The 27,699-nt window shown below is 42.0% G+C and overlaps 1 protein-coding gene across 1 annotated transcript in view; it reads right to left on the bottom strand.

The window, feature by feature from the left end:
* Positions 1 to 27,699, bottom strand: part of NCAPG2 (non-SMC condensin II complex subunit G2) — a 365,294-nt gene that overhangs the window by 79,261 nt on the left and 258,334 nt on the right. The window contains exons 23-25 of the mRNA XM_053713827.1: positions 24,025 to 24,215; positions 22,766 to 22,909; positions 22,413 to 22,516 (exon numbers count right to left, since the gene is read on the bottom strand). Coding sequence (XP_053569802.1) covers positions 22,413 to 22,516; positions 22,766 to 22,909; positions 24,025 to 24,215 — 439 coding nt within the window. The remainder of the gene's footprint in view (positions 1 to 22,412; positions 22,517 to 22,765; positions 22,910 to 24,024; positions 24,216 to 27,699) is intronic.

Here is a 27,699-nt window from a genome sequence, read left to right as displayed (position 1 = left end):
TTTGGATGGTTGAAAGGACCTTGAAGTAGATGGTCCTGTCTCAGCGGCAGAGTCCATGGTGGAAAGGATGACATGTCCACCAGATCTGAATACCAAGTCCTGCGTGGCCACGCAGGCGCTATCAAGATCACCGATGCTCTCTCCTGCTTGATTTTGGCAATCAGACGAGGGAGCAGAGGAAACGGTAGAAACACATAAGCCAGGTTGAAGGACCAAGGCGCTGCTAGAGCATCTATCAGCGTTGCCTTGGGGTCCCTGGACCTGGATCCGTAACAAGGAAGCTTGGCGTTCTGGCGAGACGCCATGAGATCCAGTTCTGGTTTGCCCCAACGATGAATCAATTGTGCAAACACCTCCGGATGGAGTTCCCACTCCCCCGGATGAAAAGTCTGTTGACTTAGAAAATCCGCCTCCCAGTTCTCTACACCTGGGATATGGATAGCTGATAGGTGGCAAGAGTGAATCTCTGCCCAGCGAATTATCTTTGAGACTTCTAACATCGCTAGGGAACTCCTTGTTCCCCCTTGATGGTTGATGTAAGCCACAGTCGTGATGTTGTCCGACTGAAATCTGACGAACCTCATTGTCGCTAGCTGAGGCCAAGCCTGAAGATCATTGAATATCCCTCTTAGTTCCAGAATGTTTATTGGAAGGAGTGACTCCTCCTGAGTCTACGATCCCTGAGCCTTCAGGGAGTTCCAGACTGCACCCCAACCTAGAAGGCTAGCATCTGTCGTTACAATTGTCCAATCTGGCCTGCGAAAGGTCATACCTTTGGACAGATGGACCCGAGATAGCCACCAGAAAAGAGAATCCCTGGTCTCTTGATCCAGATTTAGTAGAGGGGACAAATCTGTGTAATCCCCATTCCACTGACTGAGCATGCAGAGTTGCTGCGGTTTGAGATGTAGGCGTGCAAACGGCACTATGTCCATTGCCGCTACCATTAAGCCGATTACTTCCATGCACTGAGCCACCGAAGGGCGAGGAATGGAATAAAGAACACGGCAGGGATTTAGAAGTTTTGATAACCTGGACTCCGTCAGATAAATTTTCATTTCTACAGAATCTATAAGAGTCCCTAGGAAGGAAACTCTTGTGAGGGGGGATAGAGAACTCTTTTCCTCGTTCACCTTCCACCCATGCGACCTCAGAAATGCCAACACTATGTCCGTATGAGACTTGGCAACTTGGAAGTTTGACGCCTGAATCAGGATGTCGTCTAAATAAGGGGCCACTGCTATGCCCCGCGGCCTTAGTACCGCCAGAAGTGAGCCCAGAACCTTTGTAAAAATTCTTGGGGCTGTAGCTAACCCGAATGGAAGAGCTACAAATTGGTAATGCCTGTCTAGAAAGGCAAACCTCAGGAACTGATGATGATTCTTGTGAATCGGAATGTGAAGGTAGGCATCCTTTAAATCCACTGTGGTCATGTACTGACCCTCTTGGATCATGGGTAAAATGGTTCGAATAGTTTCCATCTTGAATGACGGAACTCTGAGGAATTTGTTTAAGATCTTTAGATCCAAAATTGGTCTGAAGGTTCCCTCTTTTTTGGGAGCCACAAACAGATTTGAGTAAAATCCCTGCCCCTGTTCCTACTTTCGAACTGGATGGATCACTCCCATAACTAGGAGGTCTTGTACACAGTGTAAGAATGCCTCTCTTTATCTGGTTTGCAGATAATTGAGAAAGGTGAAATCTCCCTTTTGGGGGGGAAGCCTTGAAGTCCAGAAGATATCCCTGGGATATAATTTCCAACGCCCAGGGATCCTGGACATCTCTTGCCCATGCCTGGGCGAAGAGCGAAAGTCTGCCCCCTACTAGATCCGTTACCGGATAGGCGGCCGTTCCTTCATGCTGTCTTAGAGGCAGCAGCAGGCTTTTTGGCCTGCTTACCCTTGTTCCAGGTCTGGTTAGGTCTCCAGACCGTCTTGGACTGAGCAAAAGTTCCCTCTTGTTTTGTATTAGAGCAAGTTGATGCCGCACTTACCTTGAAGTTTCGAAAGGCACGAAAATTAGACGGTTTGGCCCTTGATTTGGACCTATCCTGAGGAATTGCATGACCTTTTCCTCTAGTGATATCAGCAATAATCTCCTTCAAACCAGGCCCGAATAGGGTCTGCCCCTTGAAGGGAATGTTAAGCAGCTTAGACTTTGAAGTAACGTCAGCTGACCATGATTTAAGCCATAGCGCTCTGCGCGCCTGGATAGCAAAACCAGAATTCTTAGCCGTTAGTTTAGTCAAATGAACAATGGCATCAGAAACAAAAGAATTGGATAGCTTACGTGCTCTAAGCTTGTCAAGTATGTCATCCAATGGAGTCCATTGCACCCACTTGCAAATGGATGATTAACCCCTTAGTTCAAAAAACGGAAAAAAAAAAAAAAGATATAGACGTTTTTTTAACAGTCACACCAAACTGCCACAGCCTTGCTGTGGGCCTACCTTCCCCAACAAACGATTTTGGAAAGCCTAAGAGCCCTTTAGAGATGTCCTATAGCATTCAGGGGACTCCTGGAGGAAGCTGGATGTCTCAGTCTGTAAAAGTCACTGCGCAAAAAAGAGCTAAATTAGGCCCCTCCCACTCATAGTAACACAGTGGAAAGCCTCAGGAAACTGTTTCTAGGCAAATTTAAGCCAGCCATGTGGAAAAAACTAGGCCCCAATAAAGTTTTATTACCAAAGTATATATAAAAACGTTTAAACATGCCAGCAAACGTTTTATATTGTAAATATAAAAACATAATTTATGCTTACCTGATAAATTTATTTCTCTTGTAGTGTATACAGTCCACGGATCATCCATTACTTGTGGGATATTCTCCTTCCCAACAGGAAGTTGCAAGAGGATCACCCACAGCAAAGCTGCTATATAGCTCCTCCCCTCACTGTCATATCCAGTCATTCGACCGAAACAAGCCGAGAAAGGAGAAACCATAGGGTGCAGTGGTGACTGAAGTTTAATTAAATTTAGAACTGCCTTAAAAGGACAGGACGGGCCGTGGACTGGATACACTACAAGAGAAATAAATTTATCAGGTAAGCATAAATTATGTTTTCTCTTGCTAAGTGTATCCAGTCCACGGATCATCCATTACTTGTGGGATACCAATACCAAAGCTAAAGTACACGGATGATGGGAGGGACAAGGCAGGAACTTAAATGGAAGGAACCACTGCCTGTAGAACCTCTCCCCCAAAAACAGCCTCCGAAGTAGCAAAAGTATAAAATTTGTAAAATTTGGAAAAAGTATGAAGCGAAGACCAACTCGCAGCCTTGCAAATCTGTTCAACAGAGGCCTCATTTTTAAAGGCCCAGGTGGAAGCCACAGCTCTAGTGGAATGAGCTGTAATCCTTTCCGGAGATTGCTGTCCAGCAGTCTCATAGGCTAAACGGATTATACTCCGAAGCCAAAAAGAAAGAGAGGTTGCCGAGGCCTTTTGACCTCTCCTCTGTCCAGAGTAAACGACAAACAGGTTAGATGTTTGACGAAAATCTTTAGTAGCCTGTAAGTAAAACTTCAAGGCACGGACTACGTCTAGATTATGCAAAAGATGTTCCTTCTTTGAAGAAGGATTAGGACATAATGATGGAACAACAATCTCTTGATTGATATTCTTGTTAGAAACCACCTTAGGTAAAAACCCAGGTTTTGTACGCTGAACAACTTTATCTGAATGAGAGATCAGATAAGGAGAATTACAATGTAAGGCAGATAACTCCGAGACTCTTCGAACCGAGGAAATAGCCATCAGAAAAAGAACTTTCCATGAAAGAAGTTTGATATCAATAGAATGAAGGGGTTCAAACGGAACCCCTTGAAGAACTTTAAGAACCAAGTTTAAGCTCCATGGAGGAGCAACAGGTTTAAACACAGGCTTAATTCTAACTAAAGCTTGACAAAATGCCTGAACGTCTGGAACTTCTGCCAGACGTTTGTGTAAAAGAATAGACAGAGCAGAAATCTGTCCCTTTAAAGAACTAGCTGATAATCCTTTGTCCAAACCCTCTTGGAGGAAGGACAATATCCTAGGAATCCTAACCCTACTCCATGAGTAATTCTTGGATTCACACCAATGAAGATATTTACGCCATATCTTGTGGTAAATTTTCCTGGTGACAGGCTTTCGTGCCTGTATTAAGGTATCAATTACTGACTCAGAGAAGCCACGCTTTAATAGGATCAAGCGTTCAATCTCCATGCAGTCAGTCTCAGAGAAAGTAGATTCGGATGATTGAAAGGACCTTGTATTAGAAGGTCTTGTCTTAGAGGCAGACTCCATGGTGGAAAGGATGACATGTCCACTAGGTCTGCATACCAGGTCCTGCGTGGCTACGCAGGCGCTATCAATATCACCGATGCTCTCTCCCGTTTGATTTTGGCAATCAGACGAGGGAGCAGAGGAAACGGTGGAAACACATAAGCCAGGTTGAAGAACCAAGGCGCTGCTAGAGCATCTATCAGTACCGCTTCTGGGTCCCTGGACCTGGATCCGTAACAAGGAAGCTTGGCGTTCTGGCGAGACGCCATGAGATCCAATTCTGGTTTGCCCCAACGGAGAACCAATTGAGCAAACACCTCCGGATGGAGTTTCCACTCCCCCGTATGAAAAGTCTGACGACTTAGAAAATCCGCCTCCCAGTTCTCTACACCTGGGATATGGATCGCTGACAGGTGGCAAGAGTGAGTCTCTGCCCAGCGAATTATCTTGGAGACTTCTGACATCGCTAGGGAACTCCTGGTTCCCCCTTGATGGTTGATGTAAGCCACAGTCGTGATGTTGTCCGACTGAAATCTGATGAACCTCAGTGTTGCTAACTGAGGCCAAGCTAGAAGAGCATTGAATATTGCTCTTAACTCCAGAATATTTATTGGGAGGAGTTTCTCCTCCTGAGTCCATGAACCCTGAGCCTTCAGGGAGTTCCAGACTGCACCCCAGCCTCGAAGGCTAGCATCTGTGGTTACAATTGTCCAATCTGGTCTGCGAAAGGTCATACCCTTGGACAGATGGACCCAAGATAACCACCAGAGAAGAGAATCTCTGGTTTCCTGATCCAGATTTAGTAGTAGAGGGAACAAATCTGTGTAATCCCCATTCCACTGACTGAGCATGCATAATTGCAGCAGTCTGAGATGCAGGCGCGCAAATGGCACTATGTCCATCGCCGCTACCATTAAGCCGATTACTTCCATGCACTGAGCCACCGTGGGGTGCGGAATGGAGTGAAGAACACGGCAAGCATTTAGAAGTTTTGATAACCTGGACTCCGTCAGGTAAATTTTCATTTCTACAGAATCTATTAGAGTCCCTAGGAAGGAAACCCTTGTGAGAGGAGATAGAGAACTCTTTTCTTCGTTCACTTTCCACCCATGCGACCTCAGGAATGCCAGAACTATCTCTGTATGAGATTTGGCAATTTGAAAGCTTGACGCCTGTATCAGGATGTCGTCTAGGTAAGGAGCCACCGCTATGCCTCGCGGCCTTAGGACCGCCAGAAGTGAGCCCAGAACCTTTGTAAAAATTCTTGGGGCTGTAGCCAACCCGAATGGAAGAGCTACAAATTGGTAATGCCTGTCTAGAAAGGCAAACCTCAGGAACCGATGATGATTCTTGTGAATCGGAATGTGAAGGTAGGCATCCTTTAAGTCCACTGTGGTCATGTACTGACCCTCTTGGATTATGGGTAAAATGGTTCCATCTTGAATGACGGAACTCTGAGGAATTTGTTTAGGATCTTTAGATCCAAAATTGGTCTGAAGGTTCCCTCTTTTTTGGGAACCACAAACAGATTTGAATAAAACCCCTGTCCTTGTTCCGTCCGCGGAACTGGATGGATCACTCCCATTACAAGGAGGTCTTGTACGCAGCTTAGGAATGCCTCTTTCTTTATCTGGTTTGCAGATAATCTTGAAAGGTGAAATCTCCCTTGTGGAGGAGAAGCTTTGAAGTCCAGAAGATATCCCTGAGATATGATCTCCAACGCCCAGGGATCCTGAACATCTCTTGCCCACGCCTGGGCGAAGAGAGAGAGTCTGCCCCCTACTAGATCCGTTGCCGGATAGGGGGCCGTTCCTTCATGCTGCCTTGGAGGCAGCAGCAGGCTTTCTGGCCTGCTTGCCCTTGTTCCAGGACTGGTTAGGTTTCCAGGCCTGCTTGGATTGAGCAAAAGTTCCCTCTTGTTTTGAAGCAGAGGAAGTTGATGCTGCACCTGCCTTGAAATTTCGAAAGGCACGAAAATTAGACTGTTTGGCCCTTGATTTGGCCCTGTCCTGAGGAAGGGTATGACCCTTACCTCCAGTAATGTCAGCAATAATTTCTTTCAAACCAGGCCCGAATAAGGTCTGCCCCTTGAAAGGAATGTTGAGTAATTTAGACTTTGAAGTCACATCAGCTGACCAGGATTTGAGCCATAGCGCCCTACGCTCCTGGATGGCGAATCCGGAATTCTTAGCCGTTAGTTTAGTCAAATGAACAATGGCATCAGAAACAAATGAGTTAGCTAGCTTAAGAGTTCTAAGCTTGTCAATAATTTCAGTCAATGGAGCTGTATGGATGGCCTCTTCCAGGGTCTCAAACCAGAACGCCGCCGCAGCAGTGACAGGCACAATGCATGCAAGGGGCTGTAAAATAAAACCTTGTTGAATAAACATTTTCTTAAGGTGCCCCTCTAATTTTTTATCCATTGGATCTGAAAAAGCACAACTATCCTCAATCGGGATAGTGGTACGCTTTGCTAAAGTAGAAACTGCTCCACCTTAGGGACTGTCTGCCATAAGTCCCGTGTAGTGGCATCTATAGGAAACATTTTTCTAAATATAGGAGGTGGGGAAAAGGGCACACCGGGTCTATCCCACTCCTTACTAATAATTTCTGTAAGCCTTTTAGGTATTGGAAAAACATCAGTATACACCGGCACTGCATAGTATTTATCCAGCCTACACAATTTCTCTGGTACTGCAATTGTGTCACAGTCATTCAGAGCAGCTAATACCTCCCCAAGCAATACAAGGAGGTTCTCAAGCTTAAATTTAAAATGAGAAATCTCTGAATCAGGTCTCCCTGATTCAGAGACGTCACCCACAGACTCAAGCTCTCCGTCCTCAGGTTCTGCATACTGTGACGCAGTATCAGACATGGCTCTTACAGCATCTACGCGCTCTGTATCTCGTCTAACCCCAGAGCTATCGTGCTTGCCTCTCAATTCAGGCAATCTGGATAATACCTCTGACAGGGTATTATTCATGATTGCAGCCATGTCCTGCAAAGTAATCGCTATGGGCGTCCCTGATGTACTTGGCGCCATATTAACGAGCGTCCCTTGAGCGGGAGGCGAAGGGTCCGACACGTGGGGAGAGTTAGTCGGCATAACTTCCCCCTCGACAGACCCCTCTGGTGACAATTATTTTATAGATAAAGACTGATCTTTACTGTTTAAGGTGAAATCAATACATTTAGTACACATTCTCCTATGGGGCTCCACCATGGCTTTTAAACATAATGAACAAGTAGTTTCCTCTGTGTCAGACATGTTTATACAGACTAGCAATGAGACTAGCAAGCTTGGAAAACACTTTAAACCAAGTTAACAAGCAATATAAAAAACGTTACTGTGCCTTTAAGAGAAACAGTGAAAAAAGGCAGTTACACTAACGAAATTTTTACAGTGTATGTAACAAGTTAGCAGAGCATTGCACCCACTTGCAAATGGATGATTAACCCCTTAATACCAAAAACGGAATAATAAGTGACAAAAACGTTTTTAAACACAGTCACAACAACTGCCACAGGTCTACTGTGGTTGTTACCCTCCTCAAACACGACTTTTGAAGCCTTTTGAGCCCTTCAGAGATGTCCTGTATCATGCAGAAGGAAGCTGAGTGTCTCTGTCTGTAATTTTAGCTGAGCAGAAAAGCGCTAAAATAGGCCCCTCCCACTCATATTACAACAGTGGAAAGCCTCAGGAAACTGTTTCTAGGCAAAAATCAAGCCAGCCATGTGGAAAAAACTAGGCCCCAATAAGTTTTGTCACCCAACATATATAAAAACGATTAACATGCCAGCAAACGTTTTATATTACACTTTTATAAGAGTATGTATCTCTGTTAATAAGCCTGATACCAGACGCTATTAAATCACTGCATTTAGGCTTAACTTAAATTAATCCGGTATCAGCAGCATCTTTCTAGCAAATTCCATCCCTAGAAATATGTTAACTGCACATACCTTATTGCAGGAAAACCTGCGCGCCATTCCCCCTCTGAAGTTACCTCACTCCTCAGAATATGTGAGAACGGCAGTGGATCTTAGTTACTTCTGCTAAGATCATAGAAATCATAGGCAGATTTTTCTTCTAATGCTGCCTGTGATAAAACAGTACACTCCGGTACCATTTAAAATAACAAACTTTTGATTGAAGTTAAAAAACTAACTATAATACACCACTCTCCTCTTACTACGTCCATCTTTGTTGAGAGTTGCAAGAGAATGACTGGATATGACAGTGAGGGGAGGAGCTATATAGCAGCTCTGCTGTGGGTGATCCTCTTGCAACTTTCTGTTGGGAAGAAGAATATCCCACAAGTAATGGATGATCCGTGGACTGGATACACTTAACAAGAGAAAGAGTATTACCTCAGAAAGTAAGCATGATACCAGTCGCTATTAAATCACTGTATTCAGGCTTACCTTACATAAATTTGGTATCAGCAGCATTTTCTAGCATTCACATCTTCTAGAAAAAATCTTAACTGCACATACCTCATAGCAGGATAACCTGCACGCCATTCCCCCGCTGAAGTTACCTCTCTCTTCAGTCATGTGTGAGAACAGCAATGGATCTTAGTTACAACCTGCTAAGATCATAGAAATCACAGGCAGATTCTTCTATTTTTCTGCCTGGGACAAAATAGTACAACTCCGGTACCTTTTAAAAATAAACTTTTGATTGAAGCAAGATAACTGCTACATTTCACCACTTTCCTCTTACTACCTCCATGCTTGTTGAGAGTTGCAAGAAAATGACTGGGTATGGCAGTTAGGGGAGGAGCTATATAGCAGCTCTGCTGTGGGTGATCCTCTTGCAACTTCCTGTTGGGAAGGAGAATATCCCACAAGTAATGGATGATCCATGGACTGAATACACCTTACAAGAGAAAGAAAGAACAGAGTAAACCTACTCTGGTTTTCTATAATAGGGCAGCACATATGTTAGGAAAACACAGTTATGCCCATTTTACAAGTTCCTAACTGCTTTAAAGCTACCAGTACCCTACTGGAGGGATTAACGTGGACTACGGCTAGACCCAAAAATCTTGCTTGTAGTGAAAGAAAACACAATTTATGCTTACCTGATAAATTTATTTCTCTTGTAGTGTGTTCAGTCCACGGGTCATCCATTACTTATGGGATATATTCTCCTCCCCAACAGGAAGTTGCAAGAGGATCACCCAAGCAGAGCTGCTATATAGCTCCTCCCCTCACATGTCATATCCAGTCATTCGACCGAAACAAGACGAGAAAGCAAAAACTATAGGGTGCAGTGGTGACTGGAGTTTTAATTAAAATTTAGAACTGCCTCAAAAAAGACAGGGCGGGCCGTGGACTGAACAGACTACAAGAGAAATAAATTTATCAGGTAAGCATAAATTATGTTTTCTCTTGTTAAGTGTGTTCAGTCCACGGGTCATCCATTACTTATGGGATACCAATACCAAAGCTAAAGTACACGGATGATGGGAGGGACAAGGCAGGAACATTAAACAGAAGGAACCACTGCCTGTAGAACCTTTCTCCCAAAACCAGCCTCCGAAGAAGCAAAAGTGTCAAATTTGTAAAATTTTGAAAAGGTATGAAGTGAAGACCAAGTTGCAGCCTTGCAAATCTGTTCAACAGAGGCCTCATTCTTAAAGGCCCAGGTGGAAGCCACAGCTCTAGTGGAATGAGCTGTAATTCTTTCAGGAGGCTGCTGTCCAGCAGTCTCATAGGCTAAACGTATTATGCTACGAAGCCAAAAAGAGAGAGAGGTGGCCGAAGCCTTTTGACCTCTCCTCTGACCAGAATAAACGACAAACAGAGAAGAAGTTTGCCGAAAATCTTTAGTTGCCTGTAAGTAGAACTTCAGGGCACGGACTACGTCCAGATTATGCAAAAGACGTTCCTTCTTTGAAGAAGGATTAGGACATAATGAAGGAACAACAATCTCTTGATTGATATTCCTGTTAGAAACAACCTTAGGTAAAAACCCAGGTTTAGTACGCAGAACTACCTTGTCTGAATGAAAAATCAGATAAGGAGAATCGCAATGTAAGGCAGATAACTCAGAGACTCTTCGAGCCAAGGAAATAGCCATCAAAAACAGAACTTTCCAAGACAAAAACATAATTTATGTAAGAACTTACCTGATAAATTCATTTCTTTCATATTAGCAAGAGTCCATGAGCTAGTGACGTATGGGATATACATTCCTACCAGGAGGGGCAAAGTTTCCCAAACCTCAAAATGCCTATAAATACACCCCTCACCACACCCACAATTCAGTTTAACGAATAGCCAAGAAGTGGGGTGATAAAAAAGTGCGAAAGCATATAAAATAAGGAATTGGAATAATTGTGCTTTATACAAAATCATAACCACCACAAAAAAAGGGCGGGCCTCATGGACTCTTGCTAATATGAAAGAAATGAATTTATCAGGTAAGTTCTTACATAAATTATGTTTTCTTTCATGTAATTAGCAAGAGTCCATGAGCTAGTGACGTATGGGATAATGACTACCCAAGATGTGGATCTTTCCACACAAGAGTCACTAGAGAGGGAGGGATAAAATAAAGACAGCCAATTCCTGCTGAAAATAATCCACACCCAAAATAAAGTTTAACGAAAAACAGAAGCAGAAGATTCAAACTGAAACCGCTGCCTGAAGTACTTTTCTACCAAAAACTGCTTCAGAAGAAGAAAATACATCAAAATGGTAGAATTTAGTAAAAGTATGCAAAGAGGACCAAGTTGCTGCTTTGCAGATCTGGTCAACCGAAGCTTCATTCCTAAACGCCCAGGAAGTAGATACTGACCTAGTAGAATGAGCTGTAATTCTCTGAGGCGGAATTTTACCCGACTCAACATAGGCAAGATGAATTAAAGATTTCAACCAAGATGCCAAAGAAATGGCAGAAGCTTTCTGGCCTTTCCTAGAACCGGAAAAGATAACAAATAGACTAGAAGTCTTACGGAAAGATTTCGTAGCTTCAACATAATATTTCAAAGCTCTAACAACATCCAAAGAATGCAACGATTTCTCCTTAGAATTCTTAGGATTAGGACATAATGAAGGAACCACAATTTCTCTACTAATGTTGTTGGAATTCACAACTTTAGGTAAAAATTCAAAAGAAGTTCGCAACACCGCCTTATCCTGATGAAAAATCAGAAAAGGAGACTCACAAGAAAGAGCAGATAATTCAGAAACTCTTCTAGCAGAAGAGATGGCCAAAAGGAACAAAACTTTCCAAGAAAGTAATTTAATGTCCAATGAATGCATAGGTTCAAACGGAGGAGCTTGAAGAGCTCCCAGAACCAAATTCAAACTCCAAGGAGGAGAAATTGACTTAATGACAGGTTTTATACGAACCAAAGCTTGTACAAAACAATGAATATCAGGAAGAATAGCAATCTTTCTGTGAAAAAGTACAGAAAGAGCAGAGATTTGTCCTTTCAAAGAACTTGCGGACAAACCATTATCTAAACCATCCTGAAGAAACTGTAAAATTCTCGGTATTCTAAAAGAATGCCAAGAAAAATGATGAGAAAGACACCAAGAAATATAAGTCTTCCAGACTCTATAATATATCTCTCGAGATACAGATTTACGAGCCTGTAACATAGTATTAATCACGGAGTCAGAGAAACCTCTTTGACCAAGAATCAAGCGTTCAATCTCCATACCTTTAAATTTAAGGATTTCAGATCCTGATGGAAAAAAGGGCCTTGTGACAGAAGGTCTGGTCTTAACGGAAGAGTCCACGGTTGGCAAGAGGCCATCCGGACAAGATCCGCATACCAAAACCTGTGAGGCCATGCCGGAGCTACCAGCAGAACAAACGAACATTCCTTCAGAATCTTGGAGATTACTCTTGGAAGAAGAACTAGAGGCGGAAAGATATAGGCAGGATGATACTTCCAAGGAAGTGATAATGCATCCACTGCCTCCGCCTGAGGATCCCGGGATCTGGACAGATACCTGGGAAGTTTCTTGTTTAGATGGGACGCCATCAGATCTATTTCTGGAAGTTCCCACATTTGAACAATCTGAAGAAATACCTCTGGGTGAAGAGACCATTCGCCCGGATGCAACGTTTGGCGACTGAGATAATCCGCTTCCCAATTGTCTACACCTGGGATATGAACCGCAGAGATTAGACAGGAGCTGGATTCCGCCCAAACCAAAATTCGAGATACTTCTTTCATAGCCAGAGGACTGTGAGTCCCTCCTTGATGATTGATGTATGCCACAGTTGTGACATTGTCTGTCTGAAAACAAATGAACGATTCTCTCTTCAGAAGAGGCCAAAAACTGAAGAGCTCTGAAAATTGCACGGAGTTCCAAAATATTGATCGGTAATCTCACCTCCTGAGATTCCCAAACTCCTTGTGCCGTCAGAGATCCCCACACAGCTCCCCAACCTGTGAGACTTGCATCTGTTGAAATTACAGTCCAGGTCGGAAGCACAAAAGAAGCCCCCTGAATTAAACGATGGTGATCTGTCCACCATGTTAGAGAGTGTCGAACAATCGGTTTTAAAGATATTAATCGAGATATCTTCGTGTAATCCTTGCACCATTGCTTCAGCATACAGAGCTGAAGAGGTCGCATGTGAAAACGAGCAAAGGGGATCGCGTCCGATGCAGCAGTCATAAGACCTAGAATTTCCATGCATAAGGCTACCGAAGGGAATGATTGTGACTGAAGATTTCGACAAGCTGTAATCAACTTTAGACGTCTCTTGTCTGTTAAAGACAGAGTCATGGACACTGAATCCATCTGGAAACCCAGAAAGGTTACCCTTGTCTGAGGAATCAAAGAACTTTTTGGTAAATTGATCCTCCAACCATGATCTTGAAGAAACAACACAAGTTGATTCGTATGAGATTCTGCTAAATGTAAAGACTGAGCAAGTACCAAGATATCGTCCAAATAAGGAAATACCACAATACCCTGTTCTCTGATTACAGACAGCAGGGCACCGAGAACCTTTGTAAAAATTCTTGGAGCTGTAGCTAGGCCAAACGGCAGAGCCACAAATTGGTAATGCTTGTCCAGAAACGAGAATCTCAGGAACTGATAATGATTTGGATGAATCGGAATATGCAGATATGCATCCTGTAAATCTATCGTGGACATATAATTCCCTTGCTGAACAAAAGGTAAGATAGTCCTTACAGTTACCATCTTGAACGTTGGTATCCTTACATAACGATTCAATATTTTTAGATCCAGAACTGGTCTGAAAGAATTCTCCTTCTTTGGTACAATGAAGAGATTTGAATAAAACCCCATCCCCTGTTCCGGAACTGGAACTGGCATAATTACTCCAGTCAACTCTAGATCTGAAACACATTTCAGAAATGCTTGAGCTTTTACTGGATTTACTGGGACACGGGAAAGAAAAAATCTCTTTGCAGGAGGTCTCAACTTGAAACCAATTCTGTACCCTTCTGAAACAATGCTCTGAATCCAAAGATTGTGAACAGAATTGATCCAAATTTCCTTGAAAAAACGTAACCTGCCCCCTACCAGCTGAGCTGGAATGAGGGCCGCACCTTCATGTGGACTTAGAAGCAGGCTTTGCCTTTCTAGCTGGCTTGGATTTATTCCAGACTGGAGATGGTCTCCAAACTGAAACTGCTCCTGAGGATGAAGGATCAGGCTTTTGTTCTTTGTTGAAACGAAAGGAACGAAAACGATTATTAGCCCTGTTTTTACCTTTAGATTTTTTATCCTGTGGTAAAAAAGTTCCTTTCCCACCAGTAACAGTTGAAATAATGGAATCCAACTGAGAACCAAATAATTTGTTACCCTGGAAAGAAATGGAAAGTAAAGTTGATTTAGAAGCCATATCAGCATTCCAAGTTTTAAGCCATAAAGCTCTTCTAGCTAAAATAGCTAGAGACATAAACCTGACATCAACTCTGATAATATCAAAAATGGCATCACAGATAAAATTATTAGCATGCTGAAGAAGAATAATAATATCATGAGAATCACGATGTGTTACTTGTTGCGCTAAAGTTTCCAACCAAAAAGTTGAAGCTGCAGCAACATCAGCCAAAGATATAGCAGGTCTAAGAAGATTACCTGAACACAGATAAGCTTTTCTTAGAAAGGACTCAATTTTCCTATCTAGAGGATCCTTAAACGAAGTACCATCTGACGTAGGAATAGTAGTACGTTTAGCAAGGGTAGAAATAGCCTCATCAACTTTAGGGATCTTGTCCCAAAATTCTAATCTGTCAGACGGCACAGGATATAATTGCTTAAAACGTTTAGAAGGAGTAAATGAATTACCCAAATTATCCCATTCTTTGGAAATTACTGCAGAAATAGCATTAGGAACAGGAAAAACTTCTGGAATAACCACAGGAGCTTTAAATACCTTATCTAAACGTTTAGAATTAGTATCAAGAGGACCAGAATCCTCTATTTCTAAAGCAATTAGAACTTCTTTAAGTAAAGAACGAATAAATTCCATTTTAAATAAATATGAAGATTTATCAGCATCAACCTCAGAGACAGAATCCTCTGAACCAGAGGAGTCATCAGAATCAGAATGATGATGTTCATTTAAAAATTCATCTGTAGGGAGAGAAGTTTTAAAAGATTTTTTACGTTTACTAGAAGGAGAAATAACAGACATAGCCTTCTTTATGGATTCAGAAACAAAATCTCTTATATTATCAGGAACATTCTGCACCTTAGATGTTGAGGGAACTGCAACAGGCAATGGTACTTTACTAAAGGAAATATTATCTGCTTTAACAAGTTTGTCATGACAATCAATACAAACAACAGCTGGAGAAATAGCTACCAAAAGTTTACAGCAGATACACTTAGCTTTGGTAGATTCAGCACTTGACAGCGATTTTCCTGTAGTATCTTCTGGCTCAGATGCAACGTGAGACATCTTGCAATATGTAAGAGAAAAAACAACATATAAAGCAAAATTGATCAAATTCCTTAAATGACAGTTTCAGGAATGGGAAAGAATGCCAAAGAACAAGCTTCTAGCAACCAGAAGCAATAAAAAATGAGACTTAAATAATGTGGAGACAAAAGTGACGCCCATATTTTTTCGCGCCAAATAAGACGCCCACATTATTTGGCGCCTAAATGCTTTTTGGCGCCAAAAATGACGCCACATCCGGAACGCCGACATTTTTGGCGCGAAATAACGTCAAAGAATGACGCAACTTCCGGCGACACGTATGACGCCGGAAACGGAAATAGAATTTTTGCGCCAAAAAAGTCCGCGCCAAGAATGACGCAATAAAATGAAGCATTTTCAGCCCCCGCGAGCCTAACAGCCCACAGGGAAAAAGTCAAATTTTAAGGTAAGAAAAAATGGTCAAATCAAAATGCATTATCCCAAATATGAAACTGACTGTCTGAAAATAAGGAAAGTTGAACATTCTGAGTCAAGGCAAATAAATGTTTGAATACATATATTTAGAACTTTATAAACAAAGTGCCCAACCATAGCTTGGAGTGTCACAGAAAATAAGACTTACTTACCCCAGGACACTCATCTACATATAGCAGATAGCCAAACCAGTACTGAAACGAGAATCAGCAGAGGTAATGGTATATATAAGAGTATATCGTCGATCTGAAAAGGGAGGTAAGAGATGAATCTCTACGACCGATAACAGAGAACCTATGAAATAGACCCCTTAGAAGGAGATCACTGCATTCAAATAGGCAATACTCTCCTCACATCCCTCTGACATTCACTGCACGCTGAGAGGAAAACCGGGCTCCAACTTGCTGCGGAGCGCATATCAACGTAGAATCTAGCACAAACTTACTTCACCACCTCCATCGGAGGCAAAGTTTGTAAAACTGAATTGTGGGTGTGGTGAGGGGTGTATTTATAGGCATTTTGAGGTTTGGGAAACTTTGCCCCTCCTGGTAGGAATGTATATCCCATACGTCACTAGCTCATGGACTCTTGCTAATTACATGAAAGAAAGCTTAATATCAATGGAATGAAGGGGTTCAAACGGAACACCCTGAAGAACTTTAAGAACCAAGTTTAAGCTCCACGGAGGAGCAACAGTTTTAAACACAGGCTTAATCCTAGCCAAAGCCTGATAAAAAGCCTGGACGTCTGGATTCTCTGCGAGACGTTTGTGTTAAAGAATAGACAGAGCAGAAATCTGTTCCTCTAACGAACTAGCGGATAAACCCTTTTCTAAACCTTCTTGTAGAAAAGCCAATATCCTAGGAATCCTAACCTTACTCCATGAGTAACTCTTGGATTCACACCAATATAAATATTTACGCCATATCCTATGGTAAATTTTTCTGGTAACAGGTTTCCGAGCCTGTATTAACGTATCAAGAACCGACTCCGAAAAACCACGCTTTGATAGAATCAAGCGTTCAATCTCCATGCAGTCAGCCTCAGAGAAATTAGGCTTGGATGGTTGAAAGGACCCTGAATTAGAAGGTCGTGCCTCAGAGGCAGAGACCATGGTGGACAGGACGACATGTCCACTAGGTCTGCATACCAGGTCCTGCGTGGCCACGCACGCGCTATCAGAATCACCGATGCTCTCTCCTGTTTGATCCTGGTAATCAGTCGAAGTAGCAACGGAAATGGTGGAAACACATAAGCCATGTTGAAAACCCAAGGGGCTGCTAGTGCATCTACCAGCACCGCTCCCGGGTCCCTGGACCCGTAACAAGGAAGCTTGGCATTCTGGCGAGATGCCATGAGATCCAGCTCCGGTTCGCCCCAACGAAGAATCAGTTGAGCAAACACCTCCGGGTGAAGTTCCCACTCCCCCGGATGAAAGGTCTGGCGACTTAGAAAGTCCGCCTCCCAGTTCTCCACGCCTGGGATGTAGATCGCTGACAGGTGACAAGAGTGCGACTCTGCCCAGCGAATTATCTTCGAGACTTCCAACATCGCTAGGGAACTCCTGGTTCCCCCTTGATGATTGATGTAAGCCACAGTCGTGATGTTGTCCGACTGAAATCTTATGAACCTCAGTGTTGCTAACTGAGGCCAAGCTAGAAGAGCATTGAATATTGCTCTTAATTCCAGAATGTTTATTGGGAGGAGTTTCTCCTCCTGAGTCCACGATCCCTGAGCCTTCAGGGAGTTCCAGACTGCACCCCAGCCTAGTAGGCTGGCATCTGTTTTTACAATCGTCCAATCTGGTCTGCGAAAAGTCATTCCTTTGGACAGATGAACCCGTGACAACCACCAGAGAAGAGAATCTCTGGCCTCCTGGTCCAGATTTAGTAAAGGGGACAGATCTGAGTAATCCCCATTCCACTGACTTAGCATGCATAGTTGCAGCGGTCTGAGATGTAGGCGCGCAAATGGCACTATGTCCATTGCCGCGACCATTAAGCCGATTACTTCCATGCACTGAGCTACTGATGGGCTTAGAATGGAATGAAGGACACGGCAAGCATTTAGGATTTTTGATAACCTGGACCCCGTCAGGTAAATCTTCATCTCTACAGAATCTATAAGAGTCCCTAGAAAGGGAACCCTTGTGAGTGGGAACAGAGAACTCTTTTCCATGTTCACTTTCCACCCATGCGACCTCAGAAATGCTAGAACTATCTCTGTATGAGACTTTGCATTTTGAAAAGTTGACGCTTGTATAAGGATGTCGTCTAGGTACGGAGCCACCGCTATGCCTCGCGGTCTTAGTACCGCCAGAAGCGAGCCCAGAACCTTTGTAAAAATTCTCGGGGCCGTAGCCAACCCGAAGGGAAGAGCTACAAACTGGTAATGCCTGTCTAGAAAGGCAAACCTTAGGTACCGATAATGATCCTTGTGAATTGGTATGTGAAGGTAGGCATCCTTTAAGTCCACTGTGGTCATATACTGACCCTCTTGGATCATGCGTAGGATGGTTCGAATAGTTTCCATTTTGAACGATGGAACCCTTAGGAATTTGTTTAAGATCTTCAGGTCCAAGATTGGCCTGAAGGTTCCCTCTTTTTTGGGAACCACAAACAGATTTGAGTAAAAACCTTGCCCTTGTTCCGTCCGTGGAACCGGGTGGATCACTCCCATTACTAAGAGGTCTTGTACACATCGTAGAAATGCCTCTTTCTTTATTAGGTTTGTTGATAACCTTGACAGATGAAATCTCCCTTGTGGAGGAGAAGTTTTGAAGTCCAGAAGGTATCCCTGAGATATGATCTCCAACGCCCAGGGATCCTGGACATCTCTTGCCCAGGCCTAGGCGAAGAGAGAAAGTCTGCCCCCCACTAGATCCGTTTCCGGATAGGGGGCCCTCTCTTCATGCTGTCTTAGGGGCAGAAGTAGGTTTTCTGGCCTGCTTGACCTTGTTCCAGGACTGGTTGCCTTTCCAACCCTGTCTGTAACGAGTAGCAGTCCCTTCCTGTTTTGGAGCGGAGGAAGTTGATGCTGCTCCTGCCTTGAAATTACGAAAGGCACGAAAATTAGACTGTTTGGCCTTTGATTTGGCCCTGTCCTGAGGAAGGGTGTGACCCTTACCTCCAGTAATGTCAGCAATAATTTCTTTCAAGCCGGGCCCGAATAAGGCTTGCCCTTTGAAAGGAATATTAAGCAATTTAGAAGTTACATCTGCTGACCAGGATTTAAGCCATAGCGATCTGCGCGCCTGGATGACGAATCCGAAGTTCTTAGCCGTTAGTTTGGTTAAATGCACAACGGCATCCGAAACAAATGCATTAGCTAGCTTAAGGGCTTTAAGCTTGTTCATAATCTCATCCAATGGTGCTGTGCGAATAGCCTCTTCCAGAGACTCAAACCAGAATGCCGCTGCAGCAGTGACGGGCGCAATGCATGCAAGGGGCTGTAATATAAAACCTTGTTGAACAAACATTTTCTTAAGGTAACCTAATTTTTTATCCATTGGATCTGAGAAAGCACAACTATCCTCCACCGGGATAGTGGTACGCTTGGCTAAAGTAGAAACTGCTCCCTCCACCTTAGGGACCGTCTGCCATAAGTCTCGTGTGGTGGCGTCTATTGGGAACATTTTTCTAAATATCGGAGGAGGGGAAAAGGGCACACCGGGTCTATCCCACTCCTTGCTAATAATCTCTGTAAGCCTTTTAGTCAGTACACACCGGTACCGCATAGTATTTATCCAGCCTACATAATTGCTCTGGAATTGCAACCGTGTCGCAATCGTTCAGAGCCGCTAACACCTCCCCTAGCAATACACGGAGGTTCTCAAGCTTAAATTTAAAATTTCTGAATCCGGTCTCCCCAGATCAGATCCGTCACCCACAGAATGAAGCTCTCCGTCCTCATGTTCTGCAAATTGTGACGCAGTATCGGACATGGCTCTCGTGTCATCGGCTCGCTCTGTCCTAAACCCAGAGCTATCGCGCTTGCCTCTTAACTCAGGCAAATTAGATAATACTTCTTTCATAACATTAGCCATATCATGCAAAGTAATTTGTAAGGGCCTTGATGTACTTGGCGCCACAATCTCACGCACCTCCTGAGCGGGAGGCGAAGGTACTGACACGTGAGGAGAGTTAGGCGGCATAACTTCCCCCTCGTTGTCTGGTGATAATTTCTTTACCGGTAAAGACTGACTTTTATTTAAAGTAACATCAATACAATTGGTACACATATTTCTATTGGGCTCCACATTGGCTTTTAAACATAATAAACAAGTAGATTCATCTGTATCAGACATGTTTAAACAGACTAGCAATGAAGGCTAGCAAGCTTGGAAAAAATCTTTCAATAAATTTACAAGCAATAGAAAAAACGCTGCAGCGCTTTTAAAAACACAAAAAAACTGTCACAGTTGAAATAACAATGAACTAATTCAGTTATAGCCAACAATTTTAACAGTAAATGTATGAATTTAGCAGAGGATTGCACCCACTAGCAAACGGATGATTAACCCCTCAATACCCAAAAACGGATAATCAATTTAAGATTTAACGCTTTTATCACAGCCAAACACACTGTCACAGGTCTGCTGTGAAAGATTACCTCCCTCAAAAATGGCTTTTGAAGACCCCTGAGCTCTCTGGAGACGTCCTGGATCAAGGAGGAAGAAGCAGGAAGACTGTGCAAGAATTTTAACTGCGCAACAAGGCGCTAAAAAAGGCCCCTCCCACTCATATTACAACAGTGGGAGACCTGTTACAACGGTTTCTATGCAGAAATATACGTTAGCCATATGGAAAAAAATCATGCCCAAAAAGATTTATCACCAAAGTACCTCACAAAACGAATAACATGCCAGTAAACGTTTTAAAAACAACTTTCCAGTGTTATGCAAAGTTATCACTAAGCCTGCTACCAGTCGCTTCTACTGCAGTTAAGGCTCATACATTTATTTCAGTATCAACAGTATTTTCTCAGTCAAATTCTAGTCCCTAGAAAATAACTCAACTGCGCATACATTTATCAGCCTGATACCAGTCGCTACTACTGCATTAAAGGCTGTACTTACATCATATGGGTAACAGCAGTGTTTTCTTAGTCAATTCCATTCCTAGAAAATATTACTGCACATACCTCATTTGCGGGGGACCCCGCATGCTATTCCCTTTTCTGAAGTTACCCCACTCCTCAGAATGTGCGAGAACAGCCAGTGGATCTTAGTTACGTCTGCTAAGATCATAGAAAACGCAGGCAGATTCTTCTTCTAAATACTGCCTGAGAGAAAAAAACAGCACACTCCGGTGCCATTTTAAAATAATAAACTTTTGATTGAAGAATAATTAGGTAAAAAACTCCTATCTCCTCTCGCGACCTCCTTCTTTGTTGAGACTTGCAAGAGAATGACTGGGTATGACATGTGAGGGGAGGAGCTATATAGCAGCTCTGCTTGGGTGATCCTCTTGCAACTTCCTGTTGAGGAGGAGAATATATCCCATAAGTAATGGATGACCCGTGGACTGAACACACTTAACAAGAGAAATCCAATTTTCTTCAGACACCCGCACTTTACTTCCAACATTGACAAAGGCAAAGAGCATGACTGGGGATTGTGGTTAGGGGAGTGAGAGTTAACAGCTTTGCTGTGGTGCTCTTTGCCTCCTCCTGCTGGCCAGGAGTGATATTCCCACTAGTAATTGATGACATTGTGGACTCACCATTTCTTAGAAAAAAAATAAATAATGCAAGTACAGGTAGAAAACCTTTTATCTAAACTGTTTTGGGATCGGGAAAGGTTTGGATTTCGGAAGAGTTTGGATTTTGAAATATTTGCATCTGTAAAATGGAACAACAATGCCTTATGTCCTTTAGGCAATATTTGCATGTAATAATACAGCTATATAATTTGTAATACTTTTGTATGCACAGTACCCTCAGAAAGATAATTTGTTGTTTTAAATATATAGACTTAACTGCATTTTATAGCACGAAAATTAAACCAAAGATACAGGCAGAGAAGATTGCAAGTTCAGGTGGGGAAAATAGTAATTTGTGATATTTTTTTTATATTAATTAAAAAGTTTGGATTTTGAAATTATTTAGATGGGATTTGTACCTGAAAAAAATAATTTTACTGCACATAATTAAAGGGACAAGAAACCCAGAATATTTCTTTCATGATTCAGATAAAGCACGCAAACAAACTTCTAATGTACTTCTATTATCAATTCTTTGTTCTTTTGATATCGTTGGTTGAAAAGTAGGGATGTATGCTTAGGAGTTGGCCCATATCTGGAGCACTATATAGAAGCAGATTTGCAAAAATGTTATCCATTTGCTAGAGCACTAGATGGCAGCGCTATTTCCTGCCATGTAGTGCTCCAGATTCCTACCTGTGTGTTTCTGCAACACAGAAAATCATGGAATCGAAGAAAACTTGATAATTTAAGTAATTTTTTTTTTTTTTTAAATGGTGTGTTCTGTCTGAATCAAAAGATACATTTTTTGGGGAGTTTCATATCCCTTTAAATGTTTTATATTACAATCTCAAGTTGTTTAATTTCCTTTTAACAAACAGCTTTGTCTCACAGGAGGAGGAACGGAGGGTTATATATATATATATACCCTCTATTCGCCCTGATTTAATTACACAGAGATCCCTTATTAGAAAGGAGAAATTCCTTTATTTTGAATGAGGTCATAATCCACTCTAATATGTAGGTGATAGTGATTTTAAAAGTAAACTAAGATGGGAAAAAACACAACATACCTTAAAACACTGGGAGATTTAATAATTACGGACATTAAACATCTTGAAAGTGGAGGCAGATCTGAAACTGATGAGGGTGGCACGAGCTTGCTTAAATCAGAAATCTATTTTAAGAAAAGAACAATTATCAGTAGATAATAAATGGAAATAAAATGGAAAATGATGTGTCAGGTTTAGACAGGTTCATGGTTAAAAAGTAATTTAATAATGTTTGCTGATGCTCAGGATAGCAGCCAGCAATACTGAAATCATAAAACATACTGAATTGCCATAAAAAAACAAATTAGTTTATAAAAGTTAGTACCGGAGAGGACCTTTCACAAAGCTGTGACGCTCCAAGAAATGACACCAACCTTGCCTAGCCAATGGCCTATTTCGACAACAACAGCAGCAAGAAGTGTTGACAGCATTCCACGCTGAATCTCTGGGCACGCACTATGCCAACACTGGACAGTTTGTACAAACTCACCAAGAGGAACATGGACGGACTGCAGTAACTATAGAAACAAAAAATGTGAGAAAGTGCAGATTTGTAGCTTCACTAAAAAAAAGTATAAAGAAACGGTTACAAAGCAATATCACAAAGAACAAAAAAAAAGTGTCATATTTGCATCTGAAAATAAGAGCCCAAACTGACTAATCTACTCTTTTTGGTAAGCTAAATGTAGAAATAAAAATAGACATCATTCAAACTCACTGGATATGCAGTCTAAAAATGTAGTTATTAGCACATTTAGGAAAATCCACCCCTTTTTTGACGAATGATACTTGGATATACCGTATTTGGACACAGACTGTCTATCCTGCTCTTTAGCAGTATCACCTTGAGAAGATGTCTAGGAGTCTGCAGTTATGTATATGCACAAATGGCTGAAGGCAAAACTGAAAGACGATAGCACAATCTTAAACTGAACATATTTATTAAACAGTGTACTGTTACTTTATCCCTTTGAATTTGATCTCAGTGCCCAAGTTTTCATGATGAAATGCATAAAATTGTCTTTAAAAAGCTTCTTTACCTTTATATCTGCAATTTAAATAAACTTTCCTTCCCCTGTTTTATCCCCACCTATATGGAAACTTTCTGTACAACAGTTTTGGTAAATAGAGAAGCCATTTAAACAAGCCTCAGCAGAGGGGATGGGAGAGAGAAATCGACTGAAAATCAACATTTTAGAACCTAAGTATTGGCTTTTGTGTATAGAAAGATAGATACAGAAAGTCAACTCTCCCTACAAGTTCAGCCCATTCCACTGATTTTAAAAAAATAAATAAAAAGAATTAAAAAAACCCCAGAAATAACAGCTTCAACTAAGGGATCTGAATCGATCCCTGAAGTGCAAGTTTTTCACTATTGCGCAATGTGCCGTTTTCGTCAAGGGGCATTGAAACACGTGCACGATCAACAGCTTGCTATAAAACTCGTTACTTACATAATCTAAAGAAGTTATAATAATTTTTGGGTTGACTTGCCCTTTAAGGAAAAAACTTTCATATGTAGTATAGTGTGCCTTTGTTGTTTCTACCACAGGCTGAAGAAAATACACTGTGAATGAAAACTTTTGTAAAAATACTTATGTATGGTCTATTCATATTTCTACTGCAGTAATACCTGAATTGCTTGTTCATGCTGCTTTCGAAGTTTTCGTGCTAATGTCTCTAAAATTTTATGGAACACCGTCTGGATAGCATCAATCAGTTCATCACAATCCACACTGGCGTTATTCACTTTGTGAGCCAAACAAACTTCTGCTATTTCTTTTAATACAGAGAGAAGCAATGGCATGCAATCAGTGCACATATCTAGAAAGAAAGAAAAAAAAAATGTAAAGGTATGTTTTTAAATTGATACATAGCAAAATACAGTAGAAGACAGACACGTTACAATGTGTATGAAAAAACAGCAATGACAAATTAATTGTTTTTGCAAGAAAGAAAAAGTTCAATAGAAGTCGTTTAAGATAGTAAGAACACATCTGATGTATTTAGGTATTAAAATATCAGTCCCCCCGTTAAATTGGTACAATTTAAATTACAAGGATGACATTAAAACAGTTAAATCAGATTTAAAGAACTGGGCTTCATTCCTTCTATCATTAGAGTAAATATTAATAAAATTATTTTACAAAGATTACTATATTTGATTATTTGATAAAAAAAAACTACCTTTATTAATTATTAAGGATTTAAATGAGATTCTCAAAATAAACAACCTCTAATTAGTAGAAAGAAATTAAGTCTAGGTAAATATTTTGATGTTACCAGATATAGAAAAAAACATAATTTATGCTTACCAGATAAATTCCTTTCCTTCCGGATAGGGAGAGTCCACGGCTTCATTCCTTACTGTTGGGAAATACAACACCTGGCCACCAGGAGGAGGCAAAGACACCACAGCCAAAGGCTAAAATATCCCTCCCACTTCCTCATTACCCCAGTCATTCTGCCGAGGGAACAACGAAAAGTAGGAGAAACATTAGGGTATAAATGGTGTCAAAAGAATAAAATAAATAATAGGGGACCGCCCATAGACAAGAAAAAACGGACGGGGGCCGTGGACTCTTCCTATCCAGAAGAAAAGGAATTTATTTGGTAAGGATAAATTATGTTTTCCTTTCTAAGATATGGAGAGTCCCCAGCTTCATTCCCTACAGTTGGGAGAACTATACCCAAACTACAGAGGACACTGAACGGGAGGGAACAAAAAGGAAGAGGCGGACCCTATTCTGAGGGCACCACAGTCTGCAAAACTTTTCTCGCAAATGCTGCTTCAGCCAAAGCAAAAACATCAAACTTGTAAAATTCTGAAAAAGTATGTAAGGAGGACCAGGTCTTACAGATCTTACAGGCCTCGTTCTTAAAGGCCCAAGAGGAAGCCACTGACTGCTCTAATGGAATGAGTCGGTATCCTCTCAGGACGACGATGTCCCGCTGTCTCTCACAAGCTAAGCGGATGACACTCCTTAACCAAAAAGATAGGGAAGTCGAAGTAGCCTTCTGCCCCTTACGCTTCCACAAAGAGGAAGATTGTCTAAACTCCTTAGTAGCCTGAAGATAGAACTTCAAGGCGCGAACCACATCCAAATTGAGAAGTTAGCGCTCCTTCGATGGAGGATTAGGACACAAGGAAGGAACCACAATCTCCTGATTGATGTTGCGATCTGACACAACCTTAGGAAGAAAACCTAAATTTAGTATGTAAAAATGCCTTATCTGCATGAAAAATCACATAAGGGGGCTCACATTGCAAAGCAGAGATCTCAAAGTCTGCGCGCAGAGGCAATAGCTAATAAAAAAAGAGAACCTTCCAAGATAATTTAATGTCAACGGAATGCAGAGGTTTAAACGGAACCTGTTGCAAAACCCGAAGAACAAGATTTAGGCTCCAAGGAGGACCCCCAGATCTAAACACAGGTCTGATCCTAATCAGAGCCTTAAAGGACTGAACGTCTGGAAGCTCAGCCAGTCTCTTGTGCAATAAAACAGACAGGGCCGAAATCTGTCCCCTCAGGGAACTAGCAGAAAGGCCCTTCTCCAGCCCATCCTGGAGAAAAGATAAGATCCTGGCAACCTTAACACTGCTCTTCACACCAGAATAAGTAGGTCCTCCACACCTTGTGGTACATACGCTGAGTAACTGGTTTACAAGCTTGAATAAGAGTATCAATGACACTCTCAGAGAAACCTCTCTTGGATAAGACTAAGTGTTAAATCTTAACGCAGTCAGCCTCAGAGAATATAGATTTTGATGAACAAATGGACCTTGTATCAGCAGGTCTCTGCGACAAGGTAACTTCCACAGAGGAGATGAGGACATCCCCACTAGATCCGGAACCACGTCCTTCGCGGCCATGATGGAGCAATCAGGATTACTGATACCCGCTCCTGCTTGATGCAGGCCACCACTCGAGGAAGAAGCGGTAATGAAAGAAAAAGATATATGAGTTTGAACCTCCAGGGCACTGCTAGTGCATCTATTACATAACATAGTAGATGAGGTTGAAAAAAAGACTAAAGTCCATCGAGTTCAACCTATACAAATATACAGTAAAATACTTACAAAAAGCTCCAGTTAAGCTTAAATAATCCCACTAAAAGGTGACCCATTTAAGCCAAGCAATCATATCCACAAATTCTGTTTCTAGACAGAAATGCATCCAAACAATTTTTAAATGTATCTATGGTATTAGCATTCACTACCTCCTTTGGTAAGGAGTTCCACAATTGTATTGCTCTTACAGTGAAAAAAACGTTTCTGTTGCAGGAAATTAAATCTCCTGTCCTCCAACCTTAAATTGTGACCTCTTGTCACAAACAATTTTCTTGGAATAAACAGAGCTTCTACCATCTCTGTATATGGGCCTTGAATATATTTATATAAAGTAATGATGTCACTTTTCAAGCGCCTTTTTTCTAAAGAAAACAGAACTAGTTTGGCTAGCCTCTCCTCATAGCTTAAATTCTCCATTCCCCTTATTAGCTTTGTGGCCCTTCTCTGAACTTTTTCTAGTTCTGCAGTATCTTTTTTTGCGATCGGTCCCCAGAACTGCACTCCATACTCAAAGTGAGGTCTTACCAGGAATTTATATAGTGACAGAATTACTGTAAAAAAAAAAAAAAAAAAGAAAATACTTTCCTCCCTTGAATCAATGCCTCTTTTAATACATGCTAGTATCTTATTAGCCTTTGAAGCAGCTGCCCTGCATTGTGCACCCATCTTTAGCTTGTTTTATCTATTACTACTCCCAAATCCCTTTCCTCCTCTGTTTCGCTAAGTCTTGTCCCATTTAAATAATAAATTGCCTGCTTATCTCCGGCGTCCCCCACTTGCTGCATATCTCTGCAAACACCTCGGGACGGAGAGACCATTCCTCTGGATGGAAGGCTTCCCTGCTGAGAAAAACTGCCTCCGAGTTGTCCACACACGGAATGTGGATCGCTGACAGCGAACAGCTGTGGGCCTCTGCCCACTCCAGAATCTGAGATACTAACTTCATCGCCAAGGAACTTCTCGTTCCCCCTTGATGGTTGATGTAAGCCACCTAGGTTATAGTGTCTGATTCAAATCTGATAAACTGGAACGAACCCAGAAGTGGCCAAGCCTTCAAGGCCTTGAAGATTGCCCATAATTCCAAAATATTGATCGGGAGGGAGGACTCCTCCCGAGTCCACAACCTCTGTGCCTTCCGGACACCCCAAACAGCTCCCCATCCGGATAGGCTTGCGTCCGTAGTCACAATCTCCCAGGATAGTCTTAAGAAGCATGCCCCTCGGGACAGATCTGGAC

This window comes from Bombina bombina, chromosome 5 (genome assembly GCF_027579735.1).
Source record: "Bombina bombina isolate aBomBom1 chromosome 5, aBomBom1.pri, whole genome shotgun sequence".
NCBI lineage: Eukaryota > Metazoa > Chordata > Amphibia > Anura > Bombinatoridae > Bombina > Bombina bombina.
The sequence above is the reverse complement of the archived record's forward strand: the minus strand, read 5'-3'. Positions and strand labels throughout refer to the sequence as shown.